The following is a 12,511-nucleotide window of genomic DNA, read 5'->3' as shown; positions in this document are numbered from 1 at the left end:
TGGAATAGTTGACAAAAATCTGCAGAGATGACATATCAATACATTTTATACTTTTTTCATCTTTAGCTATATTTAATTTGATTAATAATTAAATTATAATTATATAAATATAATTAATATGTTATGCTATACATTATATAGTATATATTACATTATATATGAATTATATTACATTCATAATAATACTTATATTTATTAATAGAGTATTACAACTTATTATTAATATTAATACATATATAATATTGATATTGTATATATTATGTTACTTAATAGATAATATTATAATTAATAGAATTTTAAATTATATATACATTACATAGTATTAATATTTTTAAGAGTTTAATATTTTATATTATTTATATTATTTTATTTAATTACTATACTTTATAATTAATTTTATTTCTTTCTATTTCTTATGTTTCATATATCTCACTGTTTGTCTTCTTCTTCTATAATTGCTTCTCCAGGCAAACTATCTGCAATCTACTGAATCCTATTTTTCTTTTGGAAAGCAAAGATGGAAAACCACACCAGGACAAGTGAGTTCATTTTGGTGGGGTTCACATCCCACCCAGGATCCCAAGTCCTTCTGGCTGTTCTCTTCTCCACAATGTACATTGTCACTGTGGTGGGAAACATCTGCATGATGCTCACCATCAGGGTGGAGCCCAGCCTGCACACCCCCATGTACTTCTTTCTGGAGAACCTGTCCGCCTTGGACATCTGTTATTCCTCTGTCATCACTCCCAGGGCAGCACTGGCATTCTTGCTGGGCACAAGGAGCATTTCCTACACCGGCTGTGCTTTGCAGATGTTCTTCTTCTCTCTCTTTGGCACAACAGAAGCCTTTTTCCTCGCTGTGATGGCTTATGATCGCTTCACTGCCATCTGCAACCCTCTGCTCTACCAGGTCATCATGAGCAGAAGGCTTTGTGTGCTCATGGTGCTGGGCTCTTATCTGTCAGGCTGCATCAACTGCACCATCCAGACAGGCTTCACCTTCAGCCTGTCCTTCTGTGGGCACAGAGAAATAAACCACTTCTTCTGTGAAGTGGCTGCAGTGATGCACACCTCCTGCTCCAACACCCTTGTCAACGAGCTCGTAATGCTGGCTGTGTGTGGAGCAATAATTGTGGGCACTGCCCTGGTGGTTTTTATCTCCTATGGGTATATAATCATCACAATCATCCAGATGCCCTCAGCTGAAAGCAGGCACAAGGCCTTCTCCACCTGCTCTTCTCACATGGTGACAATCTGCTTGTTCTTTGGGACAGTGTTCTTCATGTACGCTCAGCCTGGAGCTGCGTCCTCACCCAGCAGAAGCAAAACCATCTCCATCTTCTACACTGTGGTAATTCCCATGCTGAACCCTTTCATTTACACCCTCCGAAACAGGGAGGTAAAAGAGTCTCTGAAAAAACAGTTAAAAAGGAAAGGGTTTTTTAAGCACCTTTCCTGAAGCTGAGAATGAGCACAGTGTCCAGTTTGTAAAATAAAGGACATCAGGACCTGACTGTACAATAAAGGACAGAATTTAAAGTAAAGGACAGCAGGACCTGAATGTAAAATAAAGGACAGAATGTAAAATAAAGGACTTGCTTTCAAGAGTCTTTTGTGTTTCTAGATGGTCAGTAAAAGCAGGATATATAAACAAGTCTATGAGAATCTAGTAATTGTTATTTCAACTAAACAATTCTTGATAGGATATCCTTCAATGGGAATATGTTTGATTTCTGTGAAATTATTTCATAAGTTTACATCTATTACACTTAAATCATTGATGCTTACGATATATAAACAAGTCTATGAGAATCTAGTAATTGTTATTTCAACTAAACATTTTTTGATAGCATATCAAATGGGCAATATGTTTGATTTCTAAGAATTTATTTCATAAGCCTACCTCTATTACACTTAAATCACTGATGCTTACACATAAAACCAGAATAAAAATAAGAATTTAAAAGTAAGGTTAATTAAGTAAGCCAAGACCACACATCTGTTAAATGGCTGACCACAATTCTGACATCTTTTCCATTATTGTGGACAAAAGTATCTCTTTTTCTCTTATTCTTCTCTGCCTAGCTTTATTCCTTTCCTAGAGCAGATGAAAGTGAGGTTTCATTTAACCATAATTAGACATTTACAATCCATCTGACCTGTAATTTAGAGGCCTCTTACAGCCATTCAAAAGATACCAGCATTTTAAAGCCATAATTAACACTATTGGATTGGACAATTTGAAGAGTGTGCTGAACATGTGAAATAGGACACAAACTCAGATTCTGGCAGCAGCTTATTTCAGTGCACTGGAACACAGGCAGCTCAGGTGGAGGCATTCTCACTCTGCACATCCACAGCTAAATTCATTCAGATGAGAGTGAAGCACAAAGCATCTTCCTGTGCAAATAACTCTTAAATCTCAAATTTCCAAGATGGCTTCTCCTGGAAAACCCATTTCTTCTTTTCTTAACCACAGGACTTGGCACTTTCACAGAGCTGGTGGCCAGAGGGATAAGGAGAGCTGTGGTTCTTAGTGAAGCAAGGGAGACACCACTCCTGGAAGTGCCCAAAAAAGGACTGGAAATGGCACTTGGTGCCATGATTTAGCTCACGGTGGTGTTCAATCAAACACAATGATCCTGGAGGTCTTTTCCAACCCTAATGGTTCTGTGATTGAGTGACAGACTGGGGGAAGGATGATGGGGATGGATGGATGATGGATGAACAGACAGTTGGTGCAATAGCTACAGCTGTATGTGCAGACAAGGAAAGATGATTAGGTGCACTAAGTTGGATAGTGGGTAGAAATATCTGTAGCATTTGTTCCTGCTCCAGAAGAGCCACCAATGTGTAGAGATGTTGCCTACAGGCCGTTGTCGCCCTCTGTTCCTCACAGGACACGGGTAAAAGGAGCTGACAACACAGGCAACTCTGCGTGAAGCAAAGGCTGCTCCAGCTGCCTGCAGGTGGGAGGCTGTGTCTCCAGTGTGTGTTCCATGGCATCTCAGAGGAGACATTTCCAGCCCAGTGGCAGAATCACATCCTTGAAAGAATTTCTCTTCCCATGACCCCAAGGAGACAGGCAAGCAGGTGTCAGAGAGAAGGGAGGCTCAACGAGAACAGCCCCTGCCTAATTCCCAGCTGCACCATTCTTTGTTTTCTACCAGCAATATTAAAACCACTTCCTAGAATAAGAGAATCATAGAGTCACAGACTGTTTTGGATTGAAAGGAGCCCTAAAACTCACTCAGTCCCACCCGTGACATGGGCAGGGACACCTTCCCCTGTCCCAGGCTGCTCAAACCCTGTCCAACCTGGCCTTGGGCACTGCCAGGGACCCAGGGGCAGCCAGAGCCTCTCCGTGCGTTCACTCCTGCGCTTTTACGAACTGATAATCTGCCCACACGAACTCCTCGGGCTGATGTGTCCCGCGCCAGGCGCAGCCGCTGGACCCAGGCGGTCCCCGAGCGTCCCCTCAGCCCCGCTCTGCTCCGCTCCCCGAGCGTCCCCTCAGCCCGGGCCCTTCCCCGAGTGTCCCCTTGGTCCCAGTCCGTTCCCAGAGTGTCCCTCAGCCCCGGGCCGTTCTCCTCGTTCCCCTCAGCCCCGCTCTGCTCTGCTCTGCTCCCTGAGTGTCCCCTCAGCCCCGGGCCGTTCCCAGAGTGTCCCCTCAGCCCCGGGCCGTTCTCAGAGTGTCCCTCAGCCCCGGGCCGTTCTCCTCGTTCCCCTCAGCCCCGCTCTGCCCCGCGCTGGCCCTTTGAGGGCCTCCGCGCCGCTGGGGGGCGCCGTGCGCGGCGGGGGGCGCACGCGCGGCGGGCGCTTCTCGGCGCATGCGCGGCGCGGCAATGCGGGTAGTGGTGGGTGAGTGCGGACCTGAGGGTGCGGGGGCCTGAGGGAGCGGGACCGTGAGGGAGCGGCGGACAGAGACAGCGGGACCGTGAGGGAGCGGGGGTCGTGAGGGAGCGGCGGATAGAGAGAGCGGCGGCCTGAGGGTGCGGGGGCCCTGAGAGAGCGGGTCCCGTGAGGGAGCGATGCCCTGAGGGAGCGGGAGTGTTGGGCGTAACGGAGTTTTGGAGAAGGGGCGGCCGGGCCTGGATTGCGGGCTCTGCCCGCTGCGTTGGAGCTCGGCCGCCTCTCCCCGGGTATGGGGCTGGCCATGAGCGCGGGCGGGGCTGCGGAGATGCAGCCCCTGGCACGGGCCGCCTCTGCTGCCGGGGGTCGATGGCACAGGGATACTGCCCTGACGGTCTGTCTGTCTGTCTCTCTCACCAGGTGGTGGGACAGGCTTCGTGGGCAGAGCCCTGACCCAGCTGCTGCGGAGCCGAGGGCACGAAGTGACCCATGTGTCTCGAAGAGGGGGCAAGGACCGGATCAGCTGGGTATGTGATGAGAGCGGTCACAGCAGGGGGAGTGTGACAGGCCTGAGAAACCAGGCTGCGTGCTCTGGCTTTCCATGGCACAGAGGGACCCTGCCAAGGGAGGTCTGGCTCCTCTGGATGTCCTTTTGCTGGGTGCCCCATGGGTCACAGTCATTGGAATGGGTACTGCTGTAGCTCCAAGAAGCAAAACCTTATCCATTTGTGCTTGTCTCTGCAAATGTCAGGAAGAAACTGGCTGAAGTTCTTGGGAGCCTGCCCTGTTTGTTTGCAGGGAAGGCTTGAGCAGAGGAGAGGCCTGATGTGTGATGTCTGTTCCTCCTGCCTAGGAGGAGCTGTCCCGCTCCGGGCTGCCCCTGTGTGATGCTGTGGTCAACTTGGCTGGTGAAAATGTCCTCAACCCTTTCCGCAGGTAACTTGATGTTCCATAGTGCTGTTGGGACAAGGTGGAGGCAAGACAGGCCTGCATTGTCAGGCACGTGGAAAGGGAGGAAACAACATGACCAGGAAGCTGTTGAGTTAGCCAGCTGTTGACATTTGCATCCTCAAGTACCCAGAACATTTCTGTGGTGCCTGGTAGGTTCTGAGAGACCTTTGGAAGAAAAGTTCCCTCCTGGATCTACAGCTGGAGGCCAGAAACATTAGTTCTACATTTCCAAAAGGACATTGGGTGGTGTGCCTACATTTGTTAATGCAAAATGAGAACCAAAGTTTGACTTCTGGGAGGAACACCAGCTTTGGTGTCTAGCTCCTTTGCTGACTTTGTCTGAAGGCAGTCCAAACTCCACAATCTTGTGAGGGAAGAACCACCATCTTCCAAAGTTCCCCTGCCTTTGTGCTGTAAGGTGTCATGTCCTCCCTTTGCTCTGGGGTGAGGGGAGTTCTGTGACCTCTCCTTGATGCCTTGTGCAGGCTGGCCTAGAACAGAGACTGGACAGAGGTAAAGAATAAAGCAGGGATTTATTAGGAGGCCCGAGTGGATCCACCTTGGGCAGCACAAGAGCCCAGCCAGGGCTGCACCCCAGGTGAACCAAAATGGTCACAAAATGTCCCACTGGTCACGGGGTCTCTCACTTTTATAATCCCTGTTCTATTTGCATATTGGAGTTAATTGTCCAATTTCAGCCCCAGCCCATGCAGCCCCATCCTTGTTTTTCTCTCTTCATTCCACGTTGTTTCTGCTCTTGGGCCTGAGATCTGGATCATTTGTCCTTGGTCCCCAGCTGGAGAAAGAATTGTTTTGTCTCTCTGCTCTGTGCAGACAGCTCACCATCCCCTCATGTGAAGGCCAGACCCACACACTAAAGCAGCACAGAACCTGGAAAATAGAAAAGCCAAAACCTGAGGCATCACCTGTGCTTGTGGGCTGGTGTTGGCTGGGTCCCCCTTGGTGGCAGTGTTTCCTGGGTGTCCTGTGAGCTGTTTAATCCCTGGCTCTCCCTTTCCCAGGTGGAGTGATGCCTTCTGCAGGGAGGTCGTCAGCAGCCGCGTGGAGACCACCAAGGCCTTGGCCAAAGCCATTGCTGCTGCTGAGCAGCCACCCCGAGCCTGGGTCCTCGTCACTGGCGTAGGTATTGGTTGGGCCTGAAGACAGCACTCATGCTGGCCTGGAGGGGCTTTGCCTGCAGACACACACACAGTTCCTCAGGAGCACCTGCCTTGCCTTGAAACGTCAGCTTTATTGCCATCAGTGTCACTGTGTTTAGGCAAGCCTTGCTAAGCTTTTAGTGCTGCTGGAGAGGAATTTGGGTCCCTGTGTTTTGTCTTCTTGTCATGAGGGCAGAAGTTTTTCTGTGTTCTTTAGACATCCTGTAGAATCAATTTGTGTCAGTAAGGCCTCAGCTGAAGCCCTCTGCATAATCTCCAATTTCCTTCAGTCTCTAAAGCTGGGGTTTATCTTTAAAGCAGTGGTTTATCCTCTGTGATACCCAGTATTAAAGCAGACACTTTCCAGGCAGCTCAGTGTGTTGCTTGCAGGCCTGTTTGGGATTTGGGGCTGCCTGAGTGGTAGTGCATCCCACTGAAGCTGTGGAGTACATGGGTAGTTCAAAAACTTGCCAGCATTGCCATCAGAGACCCTGTGCTGTTCCTGTGAGGATGTCCCTGGGGGAGTGGTTGAGCTCACAGAATCCCAGAATTAGGGTTTGGGTTGGAAGGGACCCTAAAGCCCATCCAGTGCCACCCCCTGCCATGACAGGGACACCTTCCGCTGTCCCAGGCTGCTCCAAGCCCTGTCCAGCCTGGCCTTGGGCACTGCCAGGGATCCAGGGGCAGCCCCAGCTGCTCTGGGCACCCCGTGCCAGGGCCTCCCCACTCTCACAGGATAGGTTTTCTTAACTGACTTTCAATTTGAAGCAATTCCCCCTTGTCGCCCTTGTAGTCTCTCTCCAGCTTTCTTGCAGGCTACCTTCAGGTACTGGAAGATTGCAATTAGGCCAGGGGCAGCCCCAGCTGCTCTGGGCACCCTGTGACAGGGCCTCCCCACCCTCACAGGGTAGATTTTCTTCATAGCAGTCAGTCTAAACTGACTTTCAACTTGAAGCAATTCCCCCTTTTCCTGGCACTCCAGGCCCTCTCTCCAGCTTTCTTGTGGGCTACCTTCAGGTACTGGAAGGTTGCAGTTAGGTCTCTTTTTCCAGGCTGAACAATCCCAGTTCTCTCAGCCTTTCCTCACAGGAGTCCTGGGCTCCTGGAGGCAGAGAAGATGGTCTGATGGGGAAGGGGGGGCTGGGTGTGATCATTCAACCCTGACTCCCTTTCTGCTGCCACCCTGCAGGTTATTACCGCCCCAGCCCCACAGCTGAGTACACTGAAGACAGTCCAGGAGGGGATTTTGACTTCTTCTCACGCCTGGTGAGCTCGTGGGAGGCTGCAGCTCTCATCCCTGGGAGCCCAGCTCGTGGTGTTGTGGTGAGATCAGGTGAGATGGGGCGTCGTGCTCATTAATGGTGACTGCTTGCTGCTGGGGCAAGAGTGGCAAGAGGGGGTAAAGGGCATCAGTTCTTCTGTCTCTCCTTGCTGGGCTCCTGTTCCGGGTGAGCCCTCTAAGGATTCTCCTGCTTGTAGGTGTGGGTGTGAAGGGGGTTTGCCCTCTGGGCAGGGGACCTGGTCTCACTCTGTTCTCCCCGCAGGCGTGGTGCTGGGTCGAGGTGGCGGTGCGATCTCTCAGATGCTCTTGCCTTTCCGTCTGGGGCTTGGAGGCCCCATGGGCTCTGGACTGCAGCCCTTCCCGTGGATCCACATTCAGGACCTGGCTGGGATTGTGTGTCATGCCCTGGAGAAGGAGTCTGTGCAGGGCATCCTCAACGGCGTGGCCCCATCCTCCCCTGGCACCTCGAATGGCAGCTTTGCCCAGGAGCTGGCGGCGGCGCTGGGGCGGCCGGCGCTGCTGCCGGTGCCCGCCTGGGCCGTGCGGGCTGTCTTTGGGCCAGAGCGGGCGCTCATGCTGCTGGAGGGACAGAGGGTGCTGCCCAAGCGCACCCTGGAGAGCGGCTACCGCTTCATCTTCCCTGAGCTGCCTGCAGCTCTGAAGGACATCGTGGCTTAAGGCCTCCCCAGCTGGGTGGGCACTGTTTGTGTGAGCTCATGCCTTCCCATCAAAGAGGGGAGCCCTGCCCCTTGCCACTTCCCCATCCACGTACAGAAGGGGTGAGCAATCCTTTCCCCTGTATCTCACTGTGTGCATCCCTAGTTTAGGAATCATCCCTCTTCCTGCCAGCTGAATCTTATCATCACCTGCATTTGGGGAAGGGCACAAGCCCCTCAAAGGATTGTGACTGTGGAGTTGCCCATCTCCCCTTTTGCATGGTGTGTGTGTGAACTGCTGGCAAAGCAGCTGGGGGTGTCATGTCTTCTCCCCTGAGAGATGTGGCAGGAGGAAGCAGGTCCTAGTGCTGTTGGAATTCCTCCATGGTAGTGGAAGTTGCCCTTCCTGTTCTTCCCCATTATGGCAGGCAAAGCAGAAGAGCTAAAGTCTCTTTCTTGGTCTTGGTGGTTGTGGGAGAGGATCTATCTTAGGGTGCTGAATACAGATTGGTTGGAGACTGCCCTCTCTTTTCTTGTGACTGGCACCAAGTCAATGTGTCAGTACTTTCAGCTGAGTAATCCAAAGAGTTACACCCTTCCTGGGTTCCATACCCCTTGTGCTGTGGCAGGGATGAGGGGAGCCCTGCTTTGCCAGCCCGTGGAGGAGAGGGTGACAATCAGACTGTGGCCCCTGGACTGCTTTGCCTTGGTTGAGTGCCTGTCTAAGCTTGAGCTCAGGAAAGCTGGGTGGTACCTCACTGTGTGAGGCAGTGCTTTAGTCCAGCTTTAGTCCAAAGGAGCATTTCAGCTATTGCCTTCCTTGTGCTTACCTCAGACCAGGGTGGTTTTCCTTTATTGATCCCATGAGGTGGTGCTTGTGTTCAGGGTGTTACTCCTGACTGGGCACTGAGGATATCCAAGCTGCCTGGTCTGCCTTGGGAAGCAGTACCTCTTCCCTTCTAAAGCAAATAGCAATTTCATCATCTGCAGTGGCAGAAAATGTATCCATGTGCTTCCCTTCACCCACTTCCATATCCCAAAGGGGGTTGCAGGGTGTGAAGTCCACAGAGCAGTGAAGTTTATTATAGCAGTACTTTGGGAGAAATACTCCTAGTGTGACGTGAGGCTAGAAAATTCTATTAAAAGTTACTTCAGGCAGATAAAGACCTACTTTTTGCCATCCAGAACAACAGCAGTCCACGTATTTCTGGTTTATGCCATGCTGTAGTCAGAGCAGCTGAAGGATCAGTCTTGGTGAACTCTAAATGCCTCACTCTCCTGTCTCTTTGCTCAGTACATACTGGAGACATGTGGGTGACATCTGTGACCAGGCTGATCCTGGAATTTGGGTCTCATTCTGGCAGAGCTGAGTGATCTGCACTGCTGCCTTGCTTTGGGGTTAGCTCTGGGCTGACTGCTAAGTTGCAACACAGTATTGAAGACAGCAAGGCTTAATTCAGAGTTTTCTGTAGCAGTCGTAGTTCTGCACCATTTGTATTGTTGGTCTGCTCTACCCATTCTTTCACAAATTGTAAGACACTGATTCCCTAATTAAAGTTTGTATTTCCCTTCCTTGTACCCCTTAATTTCTGCTGAACCATGGACTTCAGTAAAACCTTGGACTCGATTTTCCACAGTGCTCTCCTGGAGACACTGGCTGCTCATGGCCTGCATGGCTTACTCTCCACTGGGTACAAACCAGTCTGGGCAGCTGAGTGCCACGTGTGGTTAAGGGTTAAATCCAGCTGGTGGCCCATCACAACTGGTATTCCCCAGGGCTCAGTACTGGGACCAGTCCTTTCCAGTATCTTTCACCAGTGATCTGGATGGGGCGTTGAGTGCACCCTTAGTAAGCTGGCAGACACCAACTTGGATGGTTTTGGGAGGGTGGGAAGGCTGGCAGACACCAGCTTGGATGGTTTGGGAGGTGGGAAGGCTGGCAGACCAGCTTGGATGGTTTTGGGAGGTGGGAAGGCTGCAGAGGTCTCTGGCTGGACCCATGGGGCAAGGCCAGTGGTAGGAGGCTCATCAGGGCCCCGTGCTGGGTCCTACACTATGGTTGTGTTCGAGGGTCCCAGGACGAGGGAAGAGAGGAGAATCTAACTCCGTGTTTCAGAAGGCTGATATATTACATTAAAATGCTACACTAAAAAGAATAGAAAATATCCCTCAGAAGGCTGGAAAGGAAGGCAAAGGAATGGAATCATAACAAAAGCTCGTGACTCTCAGCGAGTCTGAGCCAGCTGACTGTGATTGGCCATTAATTAGAAACACGAACATGGCCCAATCAGGAAAGGCTGGCAGACCAGCTTGGATGGTTTTGGGAGGGTGGGAAGGCTGGCAGACACCAGCTTGGATGGCTTTGGGAGGGTGAGAAGGCTGGCAGACACCAGCTTGGATGGTTTGGGAGGTGGGAAGGCTGGCAGACCAGCTTGGATGGTTTTGGGAGGTGGGAAGGCTGCAGAGGTCTCTGGCTGGACCCATGGGGCAAGGCCAGTGGTAGGAGGCTCATCAGGGCCCCGTGCTGGGTCCTACACTATGGGTGTGTTTGAGGGTCCCAGGACGAGGGAAGAGATGAGAATCTTGACTCCATGTTTCAGAAGGCTGATTTATTATATTATATTACATTAAAATGCTATACTGAAAAGAAGAGAGAGAAAATATCCCTCAGAAGGCTGGAAAGGAAGGCAAAGGAATGGAATCATAACAAAAGCTCGTGACTCTCAGCGAGTCTGAGCCAGCTGACTGTGATTGGCCATTAATTAGAAACACGAACATGGACCAATCAAAGATGCGCCTGTTGCATTCCACAGCAGCAGATAATTATTGTTTTTCTTTTCCTCTGAGGCTTCTCAGGAGAAAAATTCCTGGCAAAGGGATTTTTCAGAAAATACCATGGCGACACTACACCTGGGTCACAAGGCCATGCAGTGCTGCAGGCTTAGGGAAGAGCTGGAAGGGCCTGGGTGTGCTGGTTGACAGGGGCTCAAGATGAGCTCACGTGTGTCCAAGCAGGCCCATGGCACCTGGCACCATGGACACGTGGGCACTGTGATCCAGCTGCAGCACACATGGGCATGCAGAATAGAGATCCCCCACTCGGGAAATCCTGACTGCACTGAGCAGGAGCAGGGCATGGCCACACAAGTGTGGTTCCTCCCCTGAACATCCCTAGCAAATTGTGGAACCATCTGATATGCTTTTCTCCCTCCATTCCATCATAGGTGCTTTATCTCCTGGGCATTACCTGTGCCTCAGGGTATGAGCTGACCCCGAAGCTGTTCCCACTGACCACTGGAACAGGTACCACACCCAGCCCTGGGGCTGCTGGACCTCCTGGGACAGCCCTTGGAAGAGGTGGACCACAGTGTCCATTTCTCTGATTAGGTTTCTCTCTGGTTTCTCTACCTGCTGCTGGGCATCTGTGCTCCTTTGCGTATGTGCAGACCAAGGTTTTATTGTATAACCAGAAAAATCCACTTTGTAAAGGAGCAGAGAAGGGTTTTAGAATCACTGCCCTGAAGGCTTTACTGATAGAACAATCCTGTAGCAATGACTGAACTTTTATTTCAAAGCACAGTTGAACACAAGCTCCAGGCAGCAAGTCTGTGGTTGGGAGAGTTGTAATTTGCATTTTTTCATCTTGCAAAGGGGAGGAGTGACTACACTGCCATGAAAATTCCCATTTTAGTTCTGCTCCAATTATCACAAGGTTCCTTCATCTGCACGTGGTCCTGATCCACATGACATGAAGCACTACAAGAACTTTTTAATTAGCCCCATGGTGATAAAATCTAGTTTTGCTAATTATATTATTGTTATTCTTTTTTGAATGGCCAGAAGTGCAAGGTGGTTTGGGATTTTGCTTTCTTCTTGAATCCCATCATTTCCCTTAACAAAGGCATCAGGAGTCCTATAAGGGAATGTCGTTGGAGTCCTGTTGGAGGTAGGTTTGCATCCTTCTCCTCTGAGCAGGGCTGTGCTGTTTTATCTTGTAACCTGAGAATGACATCTCGTAGCTTGTGTGAAGTTGGATCACAGAAACAGGAGTTTGCTGAAGGTATTTGCTCTTTCTGCCAAAAATACTGAAAGGACGAGTAATTCCACATGCTGCCAGAGGCAATGATTATACTGTGAAAGAGAAAATGACCTGAAAATGCTTGTTTATCACTTCTAATACATAATCTTACTTAACAGAGTCAGCTTCAGAGACACTCCCCATGTGTTGGGAGAGGACTGAGGGAGGGCAGGCATGAATCATACCTGTCTCAGCATTTCTGTATTTCAGGTTATTGCTGGAGCTCAGTCTTACTTGTATTTTAGGGAGATTACTGAGGCAACAGAGAAAGGTTGGATTAGAGTTGAAAGCAAATTGTTTTTTCTCTCCTCCAAGTTTCTGTGAAAATACTATTTTTTTATGGGAAATGAGAACAAAGAGTACACAGTATTAACTGTGGATTGTTAGAAAATATGATTTCCTACCAAAAGTGGTTTTCCTTTTTGGATCTGTGAAAAAAACCCTGCAATTTTCAAGCAGAAAATAGGATTAAGTATATAGGGATTTAAAATGGAATTACTCACTGACACTAAGGAGGAAACTGTGATGGGAA

At 49.9% G+C, this 12,511-nt stretch overlaps 2 protein-coding genes across 2 annotated transcripts; both read left to right on the top strand.

The window, feature by feature from the left end:
* Positions 1 to 514: 514 nt before the first annotated feature.
* Positions 515 to 1,459, top strand: LOC120496581 (olfactory receptor 12-like). The gene has a single exon (XM_039697187.1). It carries the CDS (start codon positions 518 to 520, stop codon positions 1,457 to 1,459), a length of 942 nt encoding a protein of 313 aa, XP_039553121.1. The 5' UTR covers positions 515 to 517.
* A 2,353-nt stretch (positions 1,460 to 3,812) lies between these two features.
* SDR39U1 (short chain dehydrogenase/reductase family 39U member 1) lies at positions 3,813 to 9,487 on the top strand. Its single transcript, XM_039697334.1, has 6 exons — positions 3,813 to 3,861; positions 4,273 to 4,379; positions 4,706 to 4,788; positions 5,826 to 5,947; positions 7,153 to 7,296; positions 7,508 to 9,487. Exons 1-6 carry the CDS (start codon positions 3,831 to 3,833, stop codon positions 7,921 to 7,923), a joined length of 903 nt encoding a protein of 300 aa, XP_039553268.1. The 5' UTR covers positions 3,813 to 3,830; the 3' UTR covers positions 7,924 to 9,487.
* Positions 9,488 to 12,511: the final 3,024 nt, after the last annotated feature.

This window comes from Passer montanus, unplaced genomic scaffold (genome assembly GCF_014805655.1).
Source record: "Passer montanus isolate IOZ18808 unplaced genomic scaffold, ASM1480565v1 scaffold117, whole genome shotgun sequence".
NCBI lineage: Eukaryota > Metazoa > Chordata > Aves > Passeriformes > Passeridae > Passer > Passer montanus.
This window is presented reverse-complemented; position numbering and strand designations above follow the sequence as displayed.